At 41.7% G+C, this 24,697-nt stretch overlaps 1 protein-coding gene and 1 pseudogene across 1 annotated transcript; both read right to left on the bottom strand.

Moving 5' to 3' along the window:
• On the bottom strand, positions 1-921 carry LOC136323461 (olfactory receptor-like protein OLF3; annotated as a pseudogene).
• Positions 922-7,842: 6,921 nt separating this feature from the next.
• On the bottom strand, positions 7,843-13,662 carry LOC136323460 (olfactory receptor-like protein OLF3). Its single transcript, XM_066255305.1, has 3 exons — positions 13,585-13,662; positions 11,434-11,620; positions 7,843-8,786 (listed from the first exon to the last, which is right to left on the bottom strand). The coding sequence occupies exon 3, from the start codon at positions 8,761-8,763 to the stop codon at positions 7,843-7,845; it is 921 nt and encodes a 306-aa protein (XP_066111402.1). The 5' UTR covers positions 8,764-8,786; positions 11,434-11,620; positions 13,585-13,662.
• Positions 13,663-24,697: the final 11,035 nt, after the last annotated feature.

Raw genomic sequence — 24,697 nt, 5'->3', positions numbered from 1 at the left:
CTATCTCTTTTCACTAAGCTTTCTCAACACTAGTCTAAGGCACCCATCATCTCCTCGTTCCTCAAGCTGTAGATTAAGGGATTCAGCATTGGAGTCACCACGGCATAGAACAGGGCGACCATCTCCTCCTGTTCCGCTGAGGAGCCGGCCGCAGGTCTCATATACATGAAGATGGCCTTGCCAAAGCACATGGACACCACCGTGAGGTGGGAAGCGCAGGTCCCAAACACTTTGCTGCATCCCTGAGCAGAGAAAATGTGCAGAAGAGCAGCAACTATCTGGCCACAGGAGAACAGGACCAGGGAGCAGGGAAGCATGATCACCAGGAACCCTGAGACGGCCACCATGACCATGTTGAAGATGTCCATGCAGGTCAGCCTCAGCACCATCAAGGTTTCAAAAGCAAAGTGATTAATAATGTTACGGCACAAAGATAGCTGAAAGATGATGACTGTCTGCATCAGGGAGTTCATGAAACCAGCTGGCAAGCAGCCAGCAGCCAGCCCCAGGCACAGCCCCCCATGCCTGATGACTGTGTAGTTCAGCGGTGGTACATGACCACATAGTGGTCATAGACCATGGCTCCCAGCAGGAAGAACTCTGTGCTGCCCATGGCCAAGGACATGTGGAGCTGGAGCACGCAGCTCTGGAACAGGATGGACTTCCGGGCCGATGGAAGTGAGCGAGCATCTGTGGCACAGTGCTGTTGGTATACCAGATGCCCACAAATGACAGGACACTGAGGAAAAAGTACATAGATGTGTTCAGGCTGCCGTCCAGTCTGATAAGGAGGATGATAATGAAGTTCCCTAGCATGGTCACCAGCTACCTGACCAGGAAAAGGAAGACCTGAGTCTCCCAGCAGCTGGATAGGCCCAGGAGAATGAATTCACTCAGCCGTGTCTGGTTTGCTCTGCCCATGAGCCTCTGAAGACAAAGCGCAGGTTATAAAATCAATTGATACCAGATATGTGAGGTGACAAAGGGCTAAAGTTTGAGATTGAGAACCCTGTAGAAAAATAAATGTAGTTAACCCTACAGCTTCAGGAAAGCAGAATAACTTTACTACATCTACCATACTATGTAGGGTGGGAAGATTTCAACATTTATGCTTCATATCTCTGATCCAGAGTCCCTAAAATATCCAGATAAACCCACTCTCCATTACAGCTCTGGTAGAACTCTCTAATATTGAATAGTGGCAGACAAAATGGACCTGTCTACTTCAGTCTAGGTGTAAGTTGGCTTTTGTAAGAGTGCTGCCCTCCAACGAAGTGAAAGGCCAGAGGCCAAGAACTCACTGGTCAGACTAGTGAGGTAAGCTGCTGGGAAGAAGTCCACAGGTGCCCCACAGTTGGCTCAGACACAACCCTAAGGAGATGAAGCAATGGCTGAATGAGCAATGTGGGCTGACAGACTCCCCCCAGCAGCTCCGTGCGTCAGAGTGCTAATTGTTGTCACCTCCCAATTTCAAGGGCAAGGCCTTGATACTGCCCAATGTTTCCCCATGGTAGTCTATTCTCTCCATCCTCCTCAACCAACAGCTGAAGCCTTAGATCACTAAAAAGTTAGAGATGCTATTTTTCTGAGGTGTTAGGATGTTCTCCTATAGTCCAAACCTGTCTTTTAGCACTTGTTAGCCTGTTCTAGTGAGCAGTGACCAGGCATGCATGCGTACCTGGTGGAAACACGCACACATACACACACACAATTATCTCCCTAGGCTCTAGGGTGCCCTCATCTCTCCTTCTGCAGATAAGAGCATTGTGCTTCAGTCCCTGAGATATGTGCGGACTGCGGGACTACTGTGAGCAGAGCAAGGTTGGAAGGACACGTAAGAACATTTTTCATGGTGCTATTCAAGTCGTTAACATAATAAAATTGCATGGAAATATTTCAGACTCCAGATAATGTCCCAAAAAGGAGATGAAGAGAAAGTTATGATTTTTAGGGCATAAAAGGGTGGGGGTTGGGGATGTGGTTATCTAAAAAATTCTCAACACAGAAATGTTAACTTTCTCTACCTCTTCAAATCTTTAATATATGTAAATCGACTCAATGTAATTTTGGTAGAAAATAATAACATTATCATTCTCTGATATGATAGTTATGCTCATGCATCATTTAAGTGAATCATTTATCCATTTATCCATTCATCTCCCAAGTAGGATACTAGTAACTCTGAGTACCACCATTTACATATCCACTCATTTACCCAACTGTCTGTCATCATCTCTATACTCTCACCTGACCATTCATACGCTCATGCACCCACCTGTACATTCCATCAGTCATGTGCATACATGATAACCCCTGTATTTCTTGATGTCCATTAATTATCCACTGAATCTTCCATACTCACCCAGCATGTCATCCTCCTCACCCACTAAGCTATTCCATCCTGGTGCCATGGCCTCTGACATTACAGTGCCCAGGGGCTCTGACAGAGGTTCTGTGAGAGTCCAGAAATAGAAAGGAGAGATGTTTCCCAGTTCTCACTTAAATTCCTGAACTCACATAGAATTGGTAAAACTGGTTTTTTATTTTCTCTGAGGAAAGTTGGAAAACTTCCATGACTAGGAGGGGTTTAGTCACAGTATCCAGTGCACATGACGACTGTTTTCTCCACTCACCTGCGGACGAAAAAGGTAAATGCCCAGACTCCAGGTTTTCAACAGGAAGTCCACAGCACCTTCAGTCACTCCTGCTCAACACCTTGGAACGTCCTTCTTCCCATTCAACTCCCACCATTCACCAAGTCATATCAACTCTGACTTGGAAATCTCCTTCACATGGATCCTTCCTTTGCATTATCGATACTGCTGACTTCTACTGCTTTAGCATTTAGTTCCTAAGTGCCCTTCAAAGCATGATCAGCTTCACCCTACCCAGACTGACTCCCTCATAAACTATGCAGACAGGGTCCAGCAAACTGTGTTTCAATTAGCCTTTGTTCCGGTTGAATAAAATTTGAAAGCTGCTAAAACAATTCATTTTGTAAGCCACTGGCAACCAGCCTTTCATTACAACACAAGGGTTTGTTAGCAAGCATGTAATGACTTACATGCCAAACCTCAACTAACTCAGAGCGGAGAGTTGCAAAGTCAACTGCAGTCTAAGTTTTTCACAGCTTCTCCACCACATGAACCCCACCCATCCTACAATTCCTGTTCCCCAAATAGGAAATGCTTTCTCTTCTGCCCACGGTCATCCTATAGGTATCTACCTGCAAGTTGAATTAGTTCCTTTAAGAAGCACTTGTGATAGAAAACTAATATATATATATATATATATATATATATATATATATATATATAACCAACATATTTGCTTGGGTTTGCGAAAAAAACAAAAAACAAAACAAAACATATGCACCACAAATTATTCTGTTATAGGCACTATGCATATAATTTGGATAAGCCACTTCCAAAAAAGTGATTTGTTTGACTTAAAATACATTAGCCTAAAAGTATTATTTTAACTGTTATAATATTTAGTTAAAAATGAGCACCTAGTGAACCCATTTTACTGTGTCTGTTAACTGACCTTAGAAAAAGTAATTTAGCTTCTTCTAGACTCATTTAGGTAATAAAGTTAAAAACATTGCCTCCATCTTAAACAAGCAAAAAATCAGATAATCTATAGCATTATAACTATTTGAAAACGTCAGCGAGCTGAGGTTGCAGAAAATCCAACTAAAAGGAAATCTTAATAAAAGACCAATATATCCAGAAAGACATGGGTGTGAGCAGCATGGCCTTACCTGGGCCAGGATACGGGAGAAATATGGTGCCATCACACATGCCCGTCAAAGCTGTTTCACCAAATGGCTAAAGGCTCAGTTTGGGTGCTATGTGTATACAATTGCTAAGAGCCACAGAAGATAAATGAGTTTGTGTCTATTCTCAAGAGTTCTCCTCATGAGAATGTCTGGGGAAGGCTGGGAAACTGGAGGAGCCCCCTTCATGGTGCAGGTCTTGTGACAGTGTCCACAGCCTCTGCAGGAGGCAGGAGGCTCGCTGCCACCACCAGTCTGTCTCCTTATGGGACAAAGACCAAAGCCACTGGGGAAGGACATCAAACCCTATTCCTCTCAGAGATGGATGAGGACTCATTACTTAGGGAAGAGAACAGAAAAAAAAAAAAAAGAAAACACCACATTCTAGTCCTGGGATTTGCATTGTCAGGAAACCCCTCCGTGTTCAGACCATGAACCAGCTCCTCACAGAGTGGAACAGCAAGACCATGAAGAAAGCCCTGACTCTGAGACACAGGGAGACAGGCTCTGCCGAAGACTGAGACAGACACAGGACAACAGAGAATAAGCCCTCACCTTCCACTGAAGGAATTGAGGATCAGGGAACAGCAGGTGGCCATGGGGGAGAGGCGGCGTGCGGGAAGACACGCTCTCTGACATGCAGTCTCACAGGGAGAGCTGAAAACTAAGGGTGGGCCAGCAGCACTGGGGAAGCCCTCTCACCATTGAGCATCCCTCCTGAGGCACAAGTAGTGACAGAGACAATGGGATTTGCTGGTGCACGAAGGATACCACTGCAGCAAGACTCAAACCCGGCTCAAACCATGACTAGCATAATTCCCACTCTCCACACACTCTATGCTATAGAGTAAACAGCAGAGATGTGCCCACTGCCAGCGCAGTGCTGCTTATATCAGAGTCGAAATGTCTGGGTGTCAATCAGAATTGAAGATCAGAGGAAAAGAAAGGAAAAATAGTGTCCCTGGACCAAGCACTTAACAGAACCAGAATCAAGGATGACTTGGATATAGGAACTACAACGCAGAGGATGAAGACAGCTCTCGTTCACACATTACAGGACCCAGTCGTAAATATGGATGTCCTGCACACGTACATAAGGAATTCTAGCAGAGACTTGACAAGCACATGGAAGAATCAAATGGAAATTCTAGACATGAAGAGCACAGTAACAGAGGTGAAGGAGGCTTATGAGTAGATTCAGCAGAACCAAGGAACAACCAGCGAGGATGAAGATAAGTTGATAGAGATTAGCAAAACTGAAGCATAGAGAAAAACAATTATAATAACAATAAAAAGAGAAAAGAGGGTCCAGGGTCAAACAATCTCTAACATATATGCCATTAGAAAGTCTCAGAAAGAAGTCTGAGACAGAAAGAGTAGAAGAAATATTTAAAGTGTTAACGGTTGCTAGTTCACTTTGTTCACCAGCAACTGTTATCACTGTAAATAATGAGAATTTAACTTACTGAAAAAAGGAAGTCCTACAATTTAAACATCTGTAAGATAGAGATAGACATTGGACACAGGGACTGTAAGACTGCAGTAACTGGTTTCTACAAACAGAAAGCCCACCCTCAGTGTTCCTGCTTCCTGAGAAATGGAGACTTTAGCCTTCAGATAAACCCAAACGAGCCAAGTTGCTGAGGTACAGCAAAGGGACCGTGGGATGGGAGACAGAGAAAAGTCACAGTGTGACTGCAGACCAGCCACAGAGATGAGGCTAAGGCATTTCTGTCTCCTCCTAAAAGTGTTACGTGCATGTTTATAGTTTTGACTACTTCCCTTTCTCCTCTTGCTCCTACCATTTTCTATAGAGCGTGTGCATGGTGGTAAATTTTTCAGCAGACAAGTTACAGAACATTTAGACAGGATCACGACCTTTTTGGAAAGAATGGAATTCTTCCACACGGGAATTCCAAACAGGGAGAAGGTGAAGTTCCTGTTGTAGCTATTGAATCACGTGACTTGACTTGACTTTTTCTTTCCCCGTTGCCACTTCCTTAGTTCAGATTCCTCTTCTAATGTCACATGAGTCATTGTGGATCAGCCTCCTAGCTCTTCTCCTTGGCTCCAAATTTTCTTCTTCTGACTCATTTTCAAGAATGAGTCAAAAAATGTAAATTTTATCAAGGCATGCTCTGGCCAAAGAAACCTTGACTGGCTCCCGCTGCTGTTGGGATAAGCACTCAACGACCCGAGACAGGGCCCCTGTCCTCCACCAGCGTACTCCTCACTACTTCCCCAGTCCTCTCTGCCCTGCAAGAGCAACTTCCAACTTGGGGACGTTATTGAGCCCCCACGCCCTCCCCCCGCTCGGCACCCTGCACCGGTCATCCTTGGCTCAGGTTATCTGGGTCACATGTTCTCATTCTCCTGGTTGCCACCTGGACCTTTTCTAGTCCTCTAACACAGGAAGACTTCTGCAACCACCCTCGAAGGCTCACCCTCTCAGGGACCCAATGCCACATTTCAATTGTTCACCAGCATCCCCCCTATGAAGCCATGTCGTCATCAGGACTGTATCACACTGCGTTTCAAGAACCGCCCATTGTCCCTGACACACAGTAGACAGCCCACTGATATTTCTCAGTTAACAACAAGAGAAATATAGCTCCCTAGCACTGGCATCTTTTGGGATACCTGCCTAGATTGCAAAACTTCAGTTTATTTTTAGGCAAAATTAAAATGTCAAGTGGGCTTTGGCTCATATAAAACTTCAACATTGAGCGCTGAGAATCTGTGACACTGTGTTCCCAAGTGGAAGAACTGCGCAGCAACTGGCTCAAAGGACAGATGACAAGAGGAACAGGCTTTGTGACTTCTTCAAGGGTCAAGGGAGGGAGAGGATGAGCTGCTGTCACATTCTGTCCCCTTTCCCCTTCCTTTTCCCTTGTACAGCTATTTCTTCCTCCTCTTTACCTTATTGAACTTGGCTTTTTCTCAGACTATTCCAGCTCCGTACGTTTACAAGTGCTGGGGTGAAGGGGGGTGGGGGGAGGAGAGGGTTTAATATGGAGACGAGAGGGTGACGTCTGCACAGGTGATGGAACTGTCCTGATTCCCCAAATCCACATTCAGGTTGTCACATCTTTTATTGCATCTTTTATTGCTGACGTATCTTGCCTTTCTTAGATAACTATGGATTTTATCATTTATACATAATTTCATACTTTATGTACTTATTTGCTTCTAAAGTAGAAGAAGTAATAGATTTTTCATACATTTTCATGTCCAAGAGATGAGACAGCTTTACGATATAAAGGGTAACCATATGCAGTAAAACTCCCCTCAAACTGTCTGTACACTCAAGCAGTGCCTGGCACATAGCTCTCCCTTGGCCAGTCTGAGCCGCACATACCAACACCCTTCACGGAGATCCCTGTCAGTGTAAAAGCAGACAGACCTCGGGGAGGCTCCCCCACTGAGTCATCTCCAGCCCTTGGACAAGCACGTGTGTCCCCATGAAGCAGGTCCAGCACAAAAGCATCTCACCAGCTTTGATAGCAACATGCATCTTGGAACAGTGACTCACACAGTTACTGGATGTGCTTACAGACACTACAAATGTGTATTTTTTTAAGTGAGTTCAAAATGTGAAGTGTTTTGTTCTCAATAGAAGCATGACAGTCTTGTAAAGAATGGAGATGAATGAGAACCAGTGGTCCATATGGAGATCCAGGAATAGGTCCGTGACTACAAACAATGTGACAGATTAAAACAGCAAATGGGTTTTATTTATTTATTTATTTATTTTTGGTTTTATTTTCCCCAATTACTTTCAGGTCATACGAAAGGAGATTGGATGGTTATGAAGTTCATCCTTAATGTCAATGAGCATGCTCCTGGGACATTAAAGGCCTCTACATTCTACATTCCCACCTACACACCCAGCCTCCCATCCACATCACCAGTACACATCACGTCATCACCATCCTGGTTGCCAGGGCAATGCAGCTGATGCCTGTCGTGTCTGTCTTATGTGGGAGAACACACTGGCAAAGAGCTTTTCTCTAAGTGATGCTCTTGATTCACCAAGTTGCCAGTTTTGACGTTAATCCAGATAATCATCCCAATAGTTTGTACCACGCCCCCTTCACCTCCTTATTCCTTAGACTGTAAATCATGGGGTTCAGCATAGGTGTCAAAATGGCATAAAAGAGAGAGACCAACTTCTCCTGAAGGACAGAGGGGCCGGAGCGAGGCTGGATGTAAGTGACAATGGCCATGCCATAGCACAGGACAACCACTGTGAGGTGAGAGGCACAGGTGTAGAAGGCTTTCATTCTTCCCTCACTCGTCCTGATCTTAAGGATGGTGGCAATAATCTTGACATAAGACAAGAGGACCAGGCAGAGTGGTGTCATCAGCAGGACAATGCTGGAAACCATGATTGCGATGTCATTGGAGGAGGTGTCCACACAGGCTAGTCTGACCACAGCTAGGAGTTCACATGATATGTGATCAATAAACTTGTTTGAGCATATGGGCAGCTGAAAGGTGATGGTGGTCTGCACAAGGGAGTTGACAGAGCCACTGACCCAGGCGGTGATGGCCAGCCTAGTGCAAAACCCTCTGTGCATGATGACCGAGTACCTCAGGGGGTCACACACGGCCACATAGCGGTCATAGGCCATCGCTGCCAGCAGAACAAACTCAATCCCGCCCAGTCCCAGGGAGAAGAACAACTGGGCTGCACAGCTCACAAATGGAATCACTTTCTCTTCTGCAAGAAAATGAACCAACATCTGAGGGACGATGCTTGTGGCGTAAGAGATGTCAACAAGGGAGAGGTTGGTGAGAAAGAAATACATGGGAGTGTGCAGCCGGCTGTCCAGTCGGATGAGAAGGACAATGAGGGAGTTCCCCAGGACTGTCACCAGGTACATGACCAAGAACAGGACAAAGAGAGAGACCTGAGTGTCCCAGTCACTGGACAGACCGAGGAGAATCAACTCCTTCACCCACGTCTGGTTATCTGTTCCCATTAAAACAGGTGAGGATTATTAATCTGCAGAGAGAGTCAGAAATAACAGGAAATGTTCAACTAAAGAATGGTAAGTATAACTTTTTATGAACACCTACTTTATTCAACCGGCCAGCATTGGCCAGATGTTTCAGATTGGTTATGGGCAATCATCACAGGGTTTATCCCAATATGCACTGTATCTATTCTGCATCAGACACAAGTCAGCGTCTCCACGAGAACACGATGTGGCCTCAGGGTGATGCAGCTGAAACCCGGCGATGACACAGTGCTACTTTAAGAGCTTCCGGCTTGACCAGCTTACCTTCCATTTAAGGTGAGGAGAGCCTGGCACATGACAATGGTAGGTAAATTGATAAACAATGAAGAAAAACCCGGTTGGAAAGCTATAAAAGCCACCTTAAATATATCAACTAGACTCACCTGGATATAGTGGGCAAAGCTACCACAAAAGAAAATGTTTAGAAAAGGCCTGGCTGGTGAAAAGATCTGGAGTCGGAGAACCGAGGTTTGAAACTTGATTTTATTTAGTAGCTATGTGACTCTGGTTTAGTGACAACCTTGTGTAAATGAAACAGGATAACATTTCCCAACCTGCAAGTATATATATTTAAGCTCAAATGTCGGTAATGTTGGAGAGAGTGCTTTGTGACCTGTGCTGGTAGCAGTATCACAGGGGGATAACTATTAGTGGTGACATGCATTCTGCCTTGGGGCAGGTAAGATAGCGACAAATCCCCTCCACAAATTCAGACCAAAGTCATGTTGCACGCAATCTTTAATAAAACAGAGAGCTTAGTAATGGTTGGGTCACTTTGGGGATCCAGGGGGCCACTGCCTATTTTTGTTTTTAATTTCTAAACCATTCTCTTTTGGATGATGACCTTTGGTCTCTTCAGCCTCAGTGGCATTCGATGTGAGCAGGGGATTGTGTTACTATCTTGTTCTTTTTATTTATCTCTTCCCCATTCGCTGCTGTTAGGAATCAACCCTTTGTATTGGAGTCAAAATGAAAACAAGGAAAGTATGAGGATCTGACTCTCTGTCTCCCATCCAAGTACTAACCAGGCCCGACCCTGCTTAGCTTCCGAGATCAGACGAGATCGGGCGCGTTCAGGGTGGTATGGCCATAGACCTGACTATCTGTCTACGAGAGAGGAAGGACGCTCCCTCCCTGTGAACGGCAGAGAAGAAGGCATGACTTCATGGCGGTGCAGGCTGGAATGGAGTTCCACTGGTGTTTCACGTTGCCCTGGAAGTGCTTTTCCCATAGAACTATATCACATCGATTTTGAACATTAAATGGAAACTGTTTACATCTTTTAAAATTCTGTAGAGCTGATTTATTCTTTTTTTCTCCATGCCCTTCCAATTAGTAACTTGCCTTGTCTTGTAGAGTACCAAATAAGGGGAAGGCAGGCCAATGGGGGAGGGGGAGTAGGAAGGCAGAAACCGAGCTGTCTGCATCCTTCCAAACCCCAGAAGGACAAGGCCGGGGTCTCTGAGCAGAAAGGTGAAGACTGTCTACACTCTGACACTCTTAACTGACAAAGGACAAACAAACGAACAAAAATAGGTAGTACAGGCAATGTCCCTCTCTTCCTTCATGGTTCAGACACATCCATTTTTGAAGCCTCTTCTCCAAGTTCCTCCCCCAAACCCAAGTCCCTCCTGTTCTGCTCTCTCACCAACCTTGTCACCGCCCCTCACCTCGCTTTTCCTCAGTCATGGGCAGAATGACAAAACAGCTACTTTCTCAAAGAAGGCATTCAGATTTAATTCTCATACCTCAAGAAAATATTTCATTAAAAAAAAAAAAAAACCTGTTAGCAGTTGTTACATATATAGCAGATCTACAGCAGAAAAAGGAGACATTTCTTTTTCTTTAATTTTAAAATGTTATTATTATTTTTCAATACCAGTTTACTCTCATCATTATTCTGTATTTTTTTATTAATCTGGCAAATCTGTTAATGAGCCATCTTTGCTCAGTGCCACTAGTTCACGGCAAATGTAACACCTCCCTGTCCAAAGAAGAAATGACACAAAACAGCTTGTCATTGCATCGTTCGCTCCCCTGCTACGTGAGCAGGCGGCCAGAGGACGTGCCAGAGGATGACTTGCTGCGTTCCTCTGACACACGTGTCTACTTCAATCCAGGTATAAAAGGTTTCTAAAGAGTGCTCCCCTCCAACAAAGTGAAAGACCATAGCGATGGAGTGTCCCAGGCTCCTTGACTCCTAGGCTAAGAACTCACTGGTTGGACTCATGAGGGACACTGCTGGGAGCAAGGTCGCAGGTGCCCCACAATCGGCTCAAACATAACCCTAATAAGGTGTCGCAGTGGCTGAATGAGCAATGTGGGCTGACAGATTCCCCTAGGAGCTGTGCGCATCAGAGTGCTAATGCTTGTCGCCTCCGAATCCTCTTATGCTGCTCTCTTCTCCCTTGGTGAGCTATTCTCTTAATCCTCCTCAAACTGCAACAATCCACTGAAACCTAAGGTCATCTAAAAAGTCACAGGAGCCATTTTCTGAGGTTTTAAGGTCTCCTCCTAGAGTCCAAACCTGACATTTAGCCCTCATACCCTTATTCTAGTGAGCAGAGACTGCGCCTGCCTCCAAACCTGGTGAAAAACCAATTACCCTCTTCAGCGCCAGGGTGCCCTTACCTCTCCTTCCGGAGTCAGGAGTGCTTTCACTCCTCTGAGGTACGAGCAAAGGGCTGCTGTGAGCACTGGGAGCATCGGTGGCCATCTGAGCACATTTCTCCTGTACCACTTCGGCTCCAGAAACAATAGCAATAAAGACCAAGATTTCAGACTCCAAATAAGATCTACAAAAATAGAGTCTTATAGTCTCCAAAGGAAAAAAAGAGAGAGAGAGAGAGAGAGAGAAGGAAAAGGAAGATCTGAAATTCTCAATACACACTATTAACTTTCCATAGCTCTTCACATTTTTAATATTTATAAAAAGATTCCATGTGATTTCAACAGAACGTGGTCACATTACTCTTCTTTGACATATTCTCTAGACCTCATACACCTTATCAGTGAAGACTTTATTCATTTATCTACTAAGTCAAATACCCAATAATTTTCAACATCACCATATATACATCCTCTCATTTACCCAGTTGTCTATAACCATCTTAATACTCACTCATCCATTCACTTACCTGCTCATCAACCCATTTAAACATTCCTATATCCACATGCTGATTCCTCATTTACCTCATATTCATTAATTGCCTATCCAATATCCTATACTCATCTAATGTATTAACCTTCTGCTTATCCACTAATTTATTCCATCATGGTCCCATGACCTCTGATATTGCAGCACCCAGTGACTCTAACAAAGGTTCTGTGATATTCCAGGAAATAGAAAGGAAAAGTATAGATGCTCCTCGCAGCTCACCTTACTTTCTGAATTCATAAAATTGACAGAATTAGTTGTACATTTTCTCCAAGGAAAGCTGAAAAAAATCCCATAGCCAAGAGGGCTTTATTTAGTCACAGTATCCAGAAGTTCACATCACAACTGTTTTCTCCACTCACCTGTGGCTGACAAAGGTAAATGCCCAGACTCCAGGCTTTCAACAGGAAGTCCAGAGCACCCTCAGTTACTCCTGCTCAGTACTTTGGGACGTCCTTCTTCCCATTCAACCTCTATCATTCACCAAGTCGTATCAACTCTGACTTGGAAATCTCCATCACACGAATCCTTCCTTTGCAATATTAATACTACTGACTGCTATTATTTTAGCATTTGTTCCTAAGCGCCCCTCAAAGAATAAGTTTCATTCTACCCAGATTGACTCCATCAGAAACTAGGCAGATAATGCCCAGCAATCAATATTTTTATGAGACTTTCAGGTGTTTCTAAAAAAATAAAATTTGCAAACTAAAACAATCTATTCTGTAGATCACTGTCCTATTACTCTCCCATTACAACACTCTATTGAACCATTACCCACCTCACAAAGGTTTGATCTAAAGCTTCCAATGACTTTAATGCCAAACCTCAACTAACTCAGAGTGAAGAGTTTCAAAGTCAACCACAGTCTGTTTTTCCCAGCTTCTCCTCCATGAGAGCCCCACCCATCCCACAATTTCTGCTGTTACCCAAACAGGAAATGCTCTCTTCTGCTCAGAAAGGTCATCCCATAAGTGGCTAGCCTACAAATTGAACAGTTCCTGCAAGAAGAATTTGCAACAGACACACTAACATATATATTATCGATGTATATTGATAGGCTTGGGTGTGCAATAAGAGCATGAATATAACATATTCTTTGCTCCAAACTATGCATATAATTTGGGAATGCTGCTTCCAAATAACTGGTTTGTTTGACTTAAAATTTATTTGCTTAAAAATCAGTACTTGCCATTGTTATATTTTACTTACCTGTAAAGTATCCCTCACATCCTCCACTGGTAATTGGTCTGTTCAAGCAGACCTTTAAAAGTAATTGAAAACGTATAACTCTGGTGCAGGATGTTTATAGTGGGAAGATGGTGTAAAAGAGGGGAAGGAACTCTCTGTACTTCCTGCTCATTTTGCTATAAATCTAAAAACCACTCTAAAAAATAGAGTCTACTTAAAAGAAAAATAAATAAAGTAGTTGAGCTTGTTCTAGCTTCCATTTGGGTAATAGAAAGTCGGAAATAGCATTGGTTCCACCTTAAAAAAAATACGGTTGAATAATCTACAAAATGAGAATGATCCTTGAACTCCTTGATGAGTTGAGGCTGCAGGGCATGCAATCTTGGAAAAGCCAAGTTCACCCAGAGAGAGATGGGATGGGAGCCCTTACTCACCTGGGCCAGAGTATGGAAGACGAACAGGGCAACCAGACGAGCCCGTGAGAATTACTTTAACAGATGGGTCAAGTTCAAGTGGCAAAAAGAAAAGTTCCCACCAATTCTCAGTCTTTTGTTGACAGACTTAAAAGCCCTCACAAGAATGTCTGGGAAGGCTGGGAAACTGGACGGAGCCGCCTTCATGGTGCAGGTCTAGTGACAGTGTCCACGGCCTCTGCAGGAGATAGGAGGCTCGCTGCCACCACCAGTCTGTCTGCTTATAGGATAAAAGCCTGAGGCCACTGGGGAAGGACAGCAAACCCTGTTTCCCGCAGAGACGGATGGGCACTTGTTGCTGAGGGAAGAGAATTTCAAAAACACACTGCATGCTAGCCCTGGGATTTGCATTGTCAGGAAATCCCTCTGTGCTCAGACCACGATCCAGCTCCTCACACTGTGGAACAGCAAGACCATGAAGAAAGCCTCAGCCCTGAGACACAGGGAGACAGGATCTACCAAAGCCTGAGACAGATGCAGGACAACAGAGAATAAGCCCTCACCTTCCACTGAAGGAACTGAGGGTCAGGGAATAGCAAGTGGCCATGGGGAGAGACAGCATGCAGGAAAATATGCTCTTATATGCAGTCCCACAGGGAGAGCTGAAAACTACAGGTGGACCAGCAGCCCTGGGGAATCCCTCCAACCACTGAATATCCTTCCAGAGGCACGAGTAGTGCCAGAGACAATGGGATTTGCTAGTGCACCAAGGATGCCGCTGCAACAAGACTCAAACCATGACTGATTGATTCCCACACTCTCTCCCACCAGACAAGACTATAGGACAAACAGAAGTGCCCATTTCAAGTCATAATTCTACTTATCAGAGTCTATTATTCTATACACAAAATATCCTCCTGGTTTCAATCCAAATGAAAAATCACTATGGAACTGAACAAAGAAATTAACAGAACCAGAATCAGATATACTTAGGTATAGAAACTATCACACAGGGGTTTAAAATAAATCTCATAAATAAGCTAAAGGATCTAGTGGAAAAGATGGGCAGCCTCATAATTGAGGAATTTCAATAAAGAATTGAAAACTATATGGAGGAATTAAATGGAAATGGTAGACATGAAATGCACAGAAAATAAATATCACTTATGAGCAGACTAAAAAAAAAGCCAAGAAACAATCAGTGAGGATAAAAATAAGTCAATAAAAATGAACAAAACTCAAGCACACAGAGAAAGAAATAATAATGATAAAAAAGAGAAGAGAGCCTTCCAGAGCTGTGAAACAACATTAAATCATCTAACATGCATTAAAAGGTCAGAAAGTGGAGACAAAGGAGTTCAAGGAATCTTTGAGGAGACAATGGTTGAAAGATAACAGTGAAAGAAATGAAAACACACATCAAATAAATTCAACCAAATAGAATAACAAACAAAAACTAGACATACCATACTCTTACTACTATCTAAAAGCCAAAAATAAAGCAAAAATCTTCTCATCTCTCTCCCTTCCTGTCCATCTGTCCCTATCTGTCCCCTCCCCTCTGTCTCTGTCAAAAATAAATAAATAAAAAATAAAGCAAAAATCTTGAAGGCAGCCTCAGATGAAAAGACGCACCACGTACCGAAGAACAAAGATCTAAATCACAGTGGAATTCTTCTCAGAAACTGTGCAAGCTGGGAGACAGGGGAGTGACATCCTTAAAGTCTTGAGGAGAGGAAAAGCTGTCCACAAAGAATTCTGTGTGGTCTCACTTATATGTGGCATCTAATGAACTAAACGAACTGACAAAATAGAAACAGAGGCATGGATAAAGAGAACAGACTGACAGCTGTCAGAGGGGTGGGGGTTTGGAGAACTGGATGACAGAGGATCAAGGGATTGTATATGTGACCCGGGGACACGGACAACAGTGCAGTGATGACCGGAGGGAAAGGGACTAGGGCATAGGTAGAGGTGAACAAGATGCAGGTAGAGAGATAGGGAACCAAAGAGACTGCTTGGGGTGATGGATGCACGATGCAGCGTGTAGATGATGTTTTGTTGAGTTGTACACTTGAAACTGGCATGGTCTTTTGAGTCAATATCTTCCCAATAAATTCAATTAAAAAAAAAACAATTCCGGAGTTCCACACACTGAAAGCGAAAGGACTGTTATCACTTGAATCTGAGAGACGGGTGGGAGCTGAGGGTGTGGAAGAAGCTAACTATTGCTGGGACGTTCATTCAAGCCGAGGCGGGAGTACGCCTGTGGTGAGTCAACCCGCTCGTGCAACTGCCCGCCCACACTCTGCGAGCAGCCTCCGGTGTGCCCCGTGCCGCGGTCCGGTAGCAGAGCGAGCTCCCTTGCACAGCGAGCGTCCCCAGCGGCCCACACACTGCGAGTGAGAGTCCCCAGTCACTGACGTGCCTAGAGCACCCCATTCGCTTGCATGCCTTGAACGTCCCACTCGCCCACACACCCAGAGCACCCCACTTGCCCGCACACCCAGAGTGCCCCATTCTCCCGTGCCCAGTGCACCCCAGCCGCCAGCGGCAAGGCAAGCGGGAAGGGCGCCAAAGCTATCTTCCCTACTCCAGAGATTCTCTCTGTGGGCGGGGCACCTCACCCAGCCATTCAAGCTAACAATCAAGCGTTGGGGGAGGGGCGCGCAGGCAGCTTGAAATACTTTCTGGAGCACAGCTGCGGATCCAATCACTGAAATTAGCTTAACCCACGAAATCTGTGCACCCACAGGGCTCTAATTGATAAGATCTCTCTCAGTTCAGCGATCCAAGACAAGAGGCATGATATTTTTTAGTGCCTCTGCTAAAGGGGCGGGGGCAACTTTTGATTGACAGAGCCTTCATATTCAGGGATATACACTAACAAGAGGGACTTGGCAGATATTAAGATCTATACTGCAAGCAGCGACTAGTGCCTCTTCTTCCCAGCCAAAACATGCTACAAAATGTGGAAAGCCTGGGTTGAGTGGTCCAACTGAATGCTAGGCACTGAACAGTCACCTTGACAACATTGACTCCCAGCCCTGCCTGATTACGCTGGAGGCTCTGACTGCCAGAGCCTTACCCAGAGCCTTGCACTAAGTGGGGATAGAGTGGGGATTTCCTAGCTCTTTGAGCCTCTTACTCCCCAGGCAGAAGCAGTGGCAGCCTCATAGCTGGATCACCAGGCTGCTAATTCAGGAAGGGGAGACTAGGAGAGAGACTCCGGGAAAGTAAACTCTCTCATTGTTGGACCCTGCAAACGCCAACAAGCCTTGACTACCAACGAGACTAAATCCAATTATATGACATTGCCATAGAATCCCATCAACTGCAAATCCCTACCTAAGCGTGACACAGGGGCAGAGCCTGGGGTACAGAGTCACCGACCAGGAAGAGGGAGAGAAAAGAAAAAGGAAGAAGTTAACCTCTCAAAATCAAGAAAAATCCACAGACTTTATAACTTGTTCTACTATTTTTGTTGTTGTTGTTGTTTGTTTCTTCTATCTTATTGCCTTTATTATTATTACTTCTATTTCCTCCACCTCGGTCCTTTTATTCTCTGCCCATCTTATGCTTTCCTTTTCTTGAACTACACTACCCATGAGTGTTACATGTTATTTCTTTTCTTCATCCTTACTCTCCTATAGGGTTACACGCCAAAACCCTTAACTCTCACTCTCTCCCCTTTTGTTTTTTTTTTTCTTTTCCTTTTTTTCTTCCCTCATTTTTCTCTTTTTCTTATTTTTTCCTTTCTATTCATTTCTTCTTTTCTCCTTTTACTTTTCCTCCCATTCAATCCTCAATCACGAACAAATTATTTAATTTGAAACTCAAGTGTTTTTTTTGGTTTTTTTTTTGCTTTTGTTTTTGGGTTTTTTTGTTTGATTTTGTGGCATTCAGGGTACTTTATACTTTGTTTTTTAACTCATTAGCATTCCTCCCAACCCAAGGTCTCCATTGTATTTAGTCTTTGCTCCACTTAATACAACAGATTTTTACTTATTATTTTTTTCTTCTTTAATTATCATTTTTTTCCTCCTTTTTTCTGTTTCCCTCTTATCCCTCTCATTATATCTCTTAGTCGACCATCACTTACAAGCAAATCATTTTATACTTGTCTAAGATTTTCTCCTTTTTTTTTGCATTTAGTAGGTCCCTACTCCCTTTTTTGCCCCTTGAACTCTTCACCCCAAATCAGGCCCTTCGTTATAGGCAGTTTTTGTTCCATTTAGCATAATATAATTCACAGGTCATCATGATATTTCCCTAAGGAGGGGAGAGGAGGGGAATAGAAGAAAGAAAAAAGGGGAAAATAATAAATTATTATGGTTTTTTTTTGTGGGGTGTTTTTTTTCCTTTTTTTTTTTCCTTTTTATTCTTTATTAATTCTAATTAGTGCTATCAATAAGACCACCCTCAGATGCCAATAAGAAAAAGGAAATCGAATATTATGGATACAAAAGATAGAGAGGTAACACAAATAGATGTGGAAAAACCTATGGAGAAAAGATTTAACATATTGGAAACCTTGGAGCTAAATGACAGAAAATTTAAAATAGAATTCCTAAAAATACTCAGAGATATACAAGAAAACACAGAAAGGCAATTTAGGGAGCTCAGAAAACAACTCAACGATCACAAAGAATATATTACCAAGGAAATTGAAACTATAAAAACAAATCAAACAGAAATGAAAAACTCAATTCACGAGCTGAAAAACGAGGTAACAAGCTTAGCTAATAGAACAGCCCAGATACAAGATAGGATTAGTGAAATAGAAGACAAACAACTTGAGGCACAACAGAGAGAAGAAGAAAGAGACTCAAAAATAATAAAAAACGAGAAAGCCCTACAGGAATTGTCTGACTCCATCAGAAAGAATAACATAAGAATAATAGGTATATCAGAGGGAGAAGAGAAAGTAAATGGAATGGAGAATATACTCAAACAAATAATAGACAAGAACTTCCCAAGCCTGTGGAAAGAACTAAAGCCTCAAATTCAAGAAGCAAACAGAACACCGAGTTTTCTTAACCCCAACAAACCCACTCCAAGGCACATCATAATGAAGATGACACAAACCAATGACAAAGAAAAAATTCTCAAGGCAGCCAGGGAAAAGAAGAGTACAACATATAAAGGAAGGCCTATTAGATTTCTCAGCAGAAATTCTACAAGCTAGAAGAGAGTGGACCCCAATATTTAAAGCCCTGAAGGAGAGGAACTTTCAGCCAAGAATACTATACCCATCAAAGCTATCCTTCAAGTATGACAGAGATATAAAAACATTCACAAATACAGAAAAGATGAGAGAATTTATCATCAGAAAGCCCCCACTCCAGGAAATACTAAAGGGGGTTTTCCAACCAGATTCAAAGAACAAAACAAAACAAAACCACAAGTAACAGCTCCACCAAGAACACAATAAAACCAAATTTATACTGTGACAACAAAAGAAAAAAAGGGGGGAGAGGATGGAGATTAACAGTAGCAAAGGACGATGAAGCACAGAAATACTCATAAGATAGGGTACTACAATGAATATGGTAGGTACCCTTTTCGTTACTTAATGGTAACCACCCTTGAAAAAACACCACAAAAACACTTGACTTAAAAAAGGTAGCAACAGAGGAAAGAAGTATGGAATACAAACAAACAAAAACAAATGATAGAAAAACAAAAGAGAAGAATCAAACTAGATACAAAACTAACCAAAAGCAATTTATAAAATGGCAATAGGGAACCCACAAGTGTCAATAATTACACTAAATGTAAATGGATTAAACTTACCAATAAAAAGACACAGAGTAGCAGAATGGATTAAAAAAGAAAATCCAACTGTATGCTGCCTACAAGAAACACATCTAAGCAACAAGGACAAAAACAAATTCAGAGTGAAAGGCTGGAAAACAATACTCCAAGCAAACAACACCCCAAAAACAGCAGGTGTAGCAATACTCATATCAAATAATGCTGACTACAAGACAGAAAAAGTACTCAGAGACAAAAATGGTCATTTCATAATGATTAAGGGGACACTGAATCAAGAAGACATAACAATATATATGCACCAAACCAAGGAGCACCAAAATATATAAGACAGCTACTTATTGACCTTAAAACAAAAACTGACAAAAATGCAATCATACTTGGAGACCTCAATACACCGCTGACGGCTCTTGATTGGTCATCCAAACAGAGAATCAATAAAGATATATTGGCCTTAAACGAAATACTAGAACACCTGGATATGATAGACATCTACAGGACACTTCATCCCAAAGTGACAGAGTATACATTTTTCTCTAGTGTAAATGGAACATTCTCAAGAATTGACCATATGTTGGGCCACAAAGACAATATCAGCAAATTTAGAAAAATTGAAATTGTACCAAGCATATTCTCTGATCATAAAGCCTTGAAACTAGAATTCAACTGCAAAAAAGAGGGGGAAAACCCACAAAAATGTGGAAACTAAACAACATACTTCTAAAAAATGAATGGGTCAAAGAAGAAATAAGCGCAGAGATCAAAAGATATATACAGACAAATGAAATGACAATACGACATATCAGAATCTCTGGGATGCAGCAAAAGCTGTAATAAGAGGAAAGTTCATATCACTTCAGGCGTATGTGAAGAAACAAGAGAGAGCCCAAGTAGACCACTTAACTTCACACCTTAAGGAACTAGAAAAAGAAGAAAAAAGACAACCCAAAGCCAGCCGAAGAAAGGAGATAATAAAAATCAGAGCAGAAATAAACGAAATAGAAAACAGAAAAACTATAGAAAAAAATCAATAAAACAAGGAGCTGGTTCTTTGAAAAGATCAACAAAATTGACAAACCCTTGGCAAGACTCACCAAGGAAAAAAGGCACAGGACTCAAATAAATAAAATCCAAAATGAAAGAGGAGAAATCACCACAGATATTATAGATATACAAAGAATTTTTGTAAAATACTATGAAAAACTATATGTCACCAAATACAACAATCTAGAAGAAATGGATAAATTCCTAGAACAATACAATCTTCCTAGACTGAGTCATGAAGAAGCAGAAAGCCTAAACAGACCAATCAGCAGGGAGGAAATAGAAAAAACTATTAAAAACCTCCCCAAAAATAAAAGTCCAGGCCCAGACAGTTATACTAATGAATTCTATCAAACATTCAAAGAAGACTTGGTTCCTATTCTACTCAAAGTCTTCCAAAAAATTGAAGAAGAAGCAATACTTCCAAACACATTTTATGAGGCCAACATAACCCTCATACCAAAACCTGGCAAGGATGGCACAAAGAAAGAAAATTACAGACCAATATCTCTAATGAATACAGATGCTAAAATACTAAACAAAATACTGGCAAATCGAATACAACAACATATTAAAAAAATAATACATCATGATCAAGTGGGATTCATCCCAGAATCTCAAGGATGGTTCAACATACATAAAACGGTTATCGTAATACACCATATCAACAAAACAAAGAACAAAAACCACATGATCTTATCAATAGATGCAGAAAAGGCTTTTGATAAAATACAACACAATTTTATGTTTAAGACTCTCAACAAAATGGGTATAGAAGCAAAATATCTCAACATGATAAAGGCCATATATGATAAACCATCAGCCAACATCATATTAAATGGCATAAAACTGAGGACTTTCCACCTTAAATCAGGAACAAGACAGTGTTGTCCACTCTATCCACTCTTATTTAACGTGGTGCTAGAAGTTCTGGCCAGAGCAATCAGACAAGACAAAGAAATAAAGGCATCCATATCGGAAAAGAAGAAGTAAAGGTGTCACTTTTTGCTGATGATATGATCCTATACATCGAAAACCCGAAGGACTCCACAAAAAGATTACTAGAAACAATAAACCAATACAGTAAGGTCGCAGGATACAAAATTAACATACAAAAGTCCATAGCCTTTCTATATGCCAACAATGAAATATTAGAAAAAACTCAAAAAAATAATCCCCTTCACGATTGCAACATCAACAACAAAAAAATACCTAGGAATAAACATAAGAAAGAATGTAAAGGACCTATATAACAAAAACTACAGGGCATTGTTAAGAGAAATAGAAAAAGATACAATGAGATGGAAAAATATTCCTTGTTCTTGGATAGAAAGAATAAATATAATTAAAATGGCCATATTACCCAAAGCAATATATAAATTTAATGCAATTCCCATCAAAATTCCTATGACATTTTTTAAAGAAATGGAACAAAAAATCATCAGATTTATATGGAACTATAAAAAAACCCGAATAGCCAAAGCAATCCTAAGGAAAAAGAATGAAGCTGGGGGCATTACAATACCTGACTTTAAACTATATTATAGGGCCACGATAATCAAAACAGCATGGTACTGGCAGAAAAATAGACACTCAGACCAATGGAACAGAATAGAAACCCCAGAAATAAAACCACATATATATGGTCAAATAATCTTTGATAAAGGGGCCAACAACACACAATGGAGAAAAGAAAGCCTCTTCAACAAATGGTGTTGGGAAAACTGGAAAGCCACATTCAAAAGAATGAAACTCGACTACAGCTTGTCCCCATGTACTAAAATTAATACAAAATGGATCTAAGACCTAAAACAATAAAGTACATAGAAGAAGACATAGGTACTCAACTCATGGACCTGGGTTTTAAACAACATTTTATGAACTTGACTCCAATGGCAAGAGAAGTGAAGGCAAAGATAAATGAATGGGACTACATCAGAATAAAAAGTTTTTGCTCAGCAAGAGAAACTGATATCAAAATAAACAGACAGCCAACTAAATGGGAAATGTTATTTTCAAACAACAGCTCAGATAAGGGCCTAATATCCAAAATTTACAAAGAACTCATAAAACTCAACAACAAACAAACAATCCAATAAAAAAATGGGAAGAGGACATGAACAGATACTTCTCCCAAGAAGAAATACAAATGGCCAACAGATATATGAAAAGATTCTCAGCTTCATTAGTTATTAGAGAAATGCAAATCAAAACTACAATGAGATACCACCTCACCCCTGTTAGATTAGCTATTATCAACAAGACGGGTAATAGCAAATGTTGGAGAGGCTGCGGAGAAAAGGGAACTCTCATCCACTGTTGGTGGGACTGTAAAGTAGTACAACCATAATGGAGGAAAGTATGGTGGTTCCTCAAAAAACTGAAAATAGAACTACCTTATGACCCAGCAATCCCTCTACTGGGTATATACCCCAAAACCTCAGAAACATTGATATGTAAAGACACATGTAGCCCCATGTTCATTGCAGCACTGTTCACAGTGGCCAAGACATGGAAACAACCAAAAAGCCCTTCAATAGAAGACTGGATAAAGAAGATGTGGCACATATACACTATGGAATACTACTCAGCCATAAGAAATGATGACATCAGATCATTTACAGCAAAATGGAATGGTGGGATCTTGATAACATTATACGGAGTGAAATAAATAAATCAGAAAAAAACAAGAACTACATGATTCCATACATTGGTGGAACATAAAAACGAGACTAAAAGACATGGACAAAAGTGTGGTGGTTACCAGGGGTGGGGGGAGGGAGGATGCAGGAGGGAAGGAGGGAGAGAGTTATGGGGAGGGGGAGGGGCACAGAGAAAATTAGAGGGTGACGGAGGACAATCTGACTCTGGGCGAGGGGTATGCAACATAATTTAATGACAAGATAACCTAGACATGTTTTCTTTGAATATATGTACCCTGATTTATTAATGTCATCTCATTAACATTAATAAAAATTTATTTAAAAAAAAACAATTCCATATATACAGAAAGTACTTATTAAGAATGAAGAAGGAATGAAGATGTTTTCAAGCAAACAAAAACTGAATGAATATGTTTCCAGCAGACCTAGATCACAAGACATGTTTATGGAAGTTCTTCAGAGTTTCTTGGAACTATAACTCCCCCTATAAGGCAGTAAATGTAAAAAAATAAATAAATAAATAAAAGAATTGCAATCTTGTCTCACAGCAGAAAAGGAGACAGTTGTTGAAAATTACTAGGGCTATGTGGGAAAACTCAGTGGTTGATTTAAATAGGTTCTGTGGTAGGCTAAGGGATTACTCCCAAAAGATGTCTATGCCTCTGTCCTAGAACTGATAAGAATGCTGCCTTATATGTTAAAAGGAACTTGTAGATGTGTTTAAATTACGGATTTTTGTGAGATGAAGGCAAAAGGATAGTGCAGGGAGTAGGGGAGGAAAGTCACAAGCATTTTAACCAGTAGAAGAAATAAGAAAACAGATTCTACACACATTTTCCTCCTTGAAGTATCGGTGTACATTTGTATTTTGGACCCATTTTGGGTTTTCATCCTATTCCCCTATGTTTAACATAAGGTGTGTTCATGGTGGTAAATTTTATGGCTTATTCCACAAGTTTCAGAACATTCGGACAGAATCATAACATCTTAGAGGAGATGTGGGGTCCACCGAAGAATTCTATTCTGGGAGAAGATGAAATATTCCCCTGAGCTCTCTTAAATCACATGATTTGACTTGACTTCTCTTTCCCCATCGCTGCTCCGTTAGTTCAGATTCCTCCAATGTCCCATGAGTGACCGTGGAACAGCCTCTGAGCTGGTCTCATTGGCTCCAATTTTTCCTCCTCTGACTCATTTGCCAGGGTGATAATTCAAAAGTGTGAATTTTGTCATACCATGCTCCTCTTAAAAAAATTTTTTTATTGAATTTATTGGACTGACATTAGTTAATAAAATTATACAGATTTCAGGTGCACAATTCTATTATACATCATCTGTAAATTGTATTGTGTTCAGCACCCCAAATGAAGTCTCCTTTCATCACAATTTATCTCCCCTTTCTCCGCTTCTACCTCTTCCCATCTCCCTCTCTCTTGCAATACTGATTTCTGTGGCTCTTAAAGGTAAGAGGTATTTTGGCGCTACGTAATCTTACCATTGCTCAGCTGCCTGCTTCATCCGTACTACTTCCTGCATCTTCTCTGCCCTCAAGAGCAGCTCGAGGACTTTATTAAACCCTCACCCTCTCCCCCAGCTCGGCATCTTGCACAGGTTATCCTTTGCTCAAGTGGCTTATTATCTGGGTCACATGT

This window comes from Saccopteryx bilineata, chromosome 2 (genome assembly GCF_036850765.1).
Source record: "Saccopteryx bilineata isolate mSacBil1 chromosome 2, mSacBil1_pri_phased_curated, whole genome shotgun sequence".
Taxonomy (NCBI): domain Eukaryota; kingdom Metazoa; phylum Chordata; class Mammalia; order Chiroptera; family Emballonuridae; genus Saccopteryx; species Saccopteryx bilineata.
Note: the sequence above shows the minus strand (reverse complement) of the source record. Positions and strands in the feature narration are given on the sequence as shown.

Coding starts and splice junctions, on each gene's coding strand:
- LOC136323460 (XM_066255305.1), bottom strand. CDS start 8,763: ATGGGAACAGATAACCAGACGTGGGTGAAGGAGTTGATTCTCCTCGGT.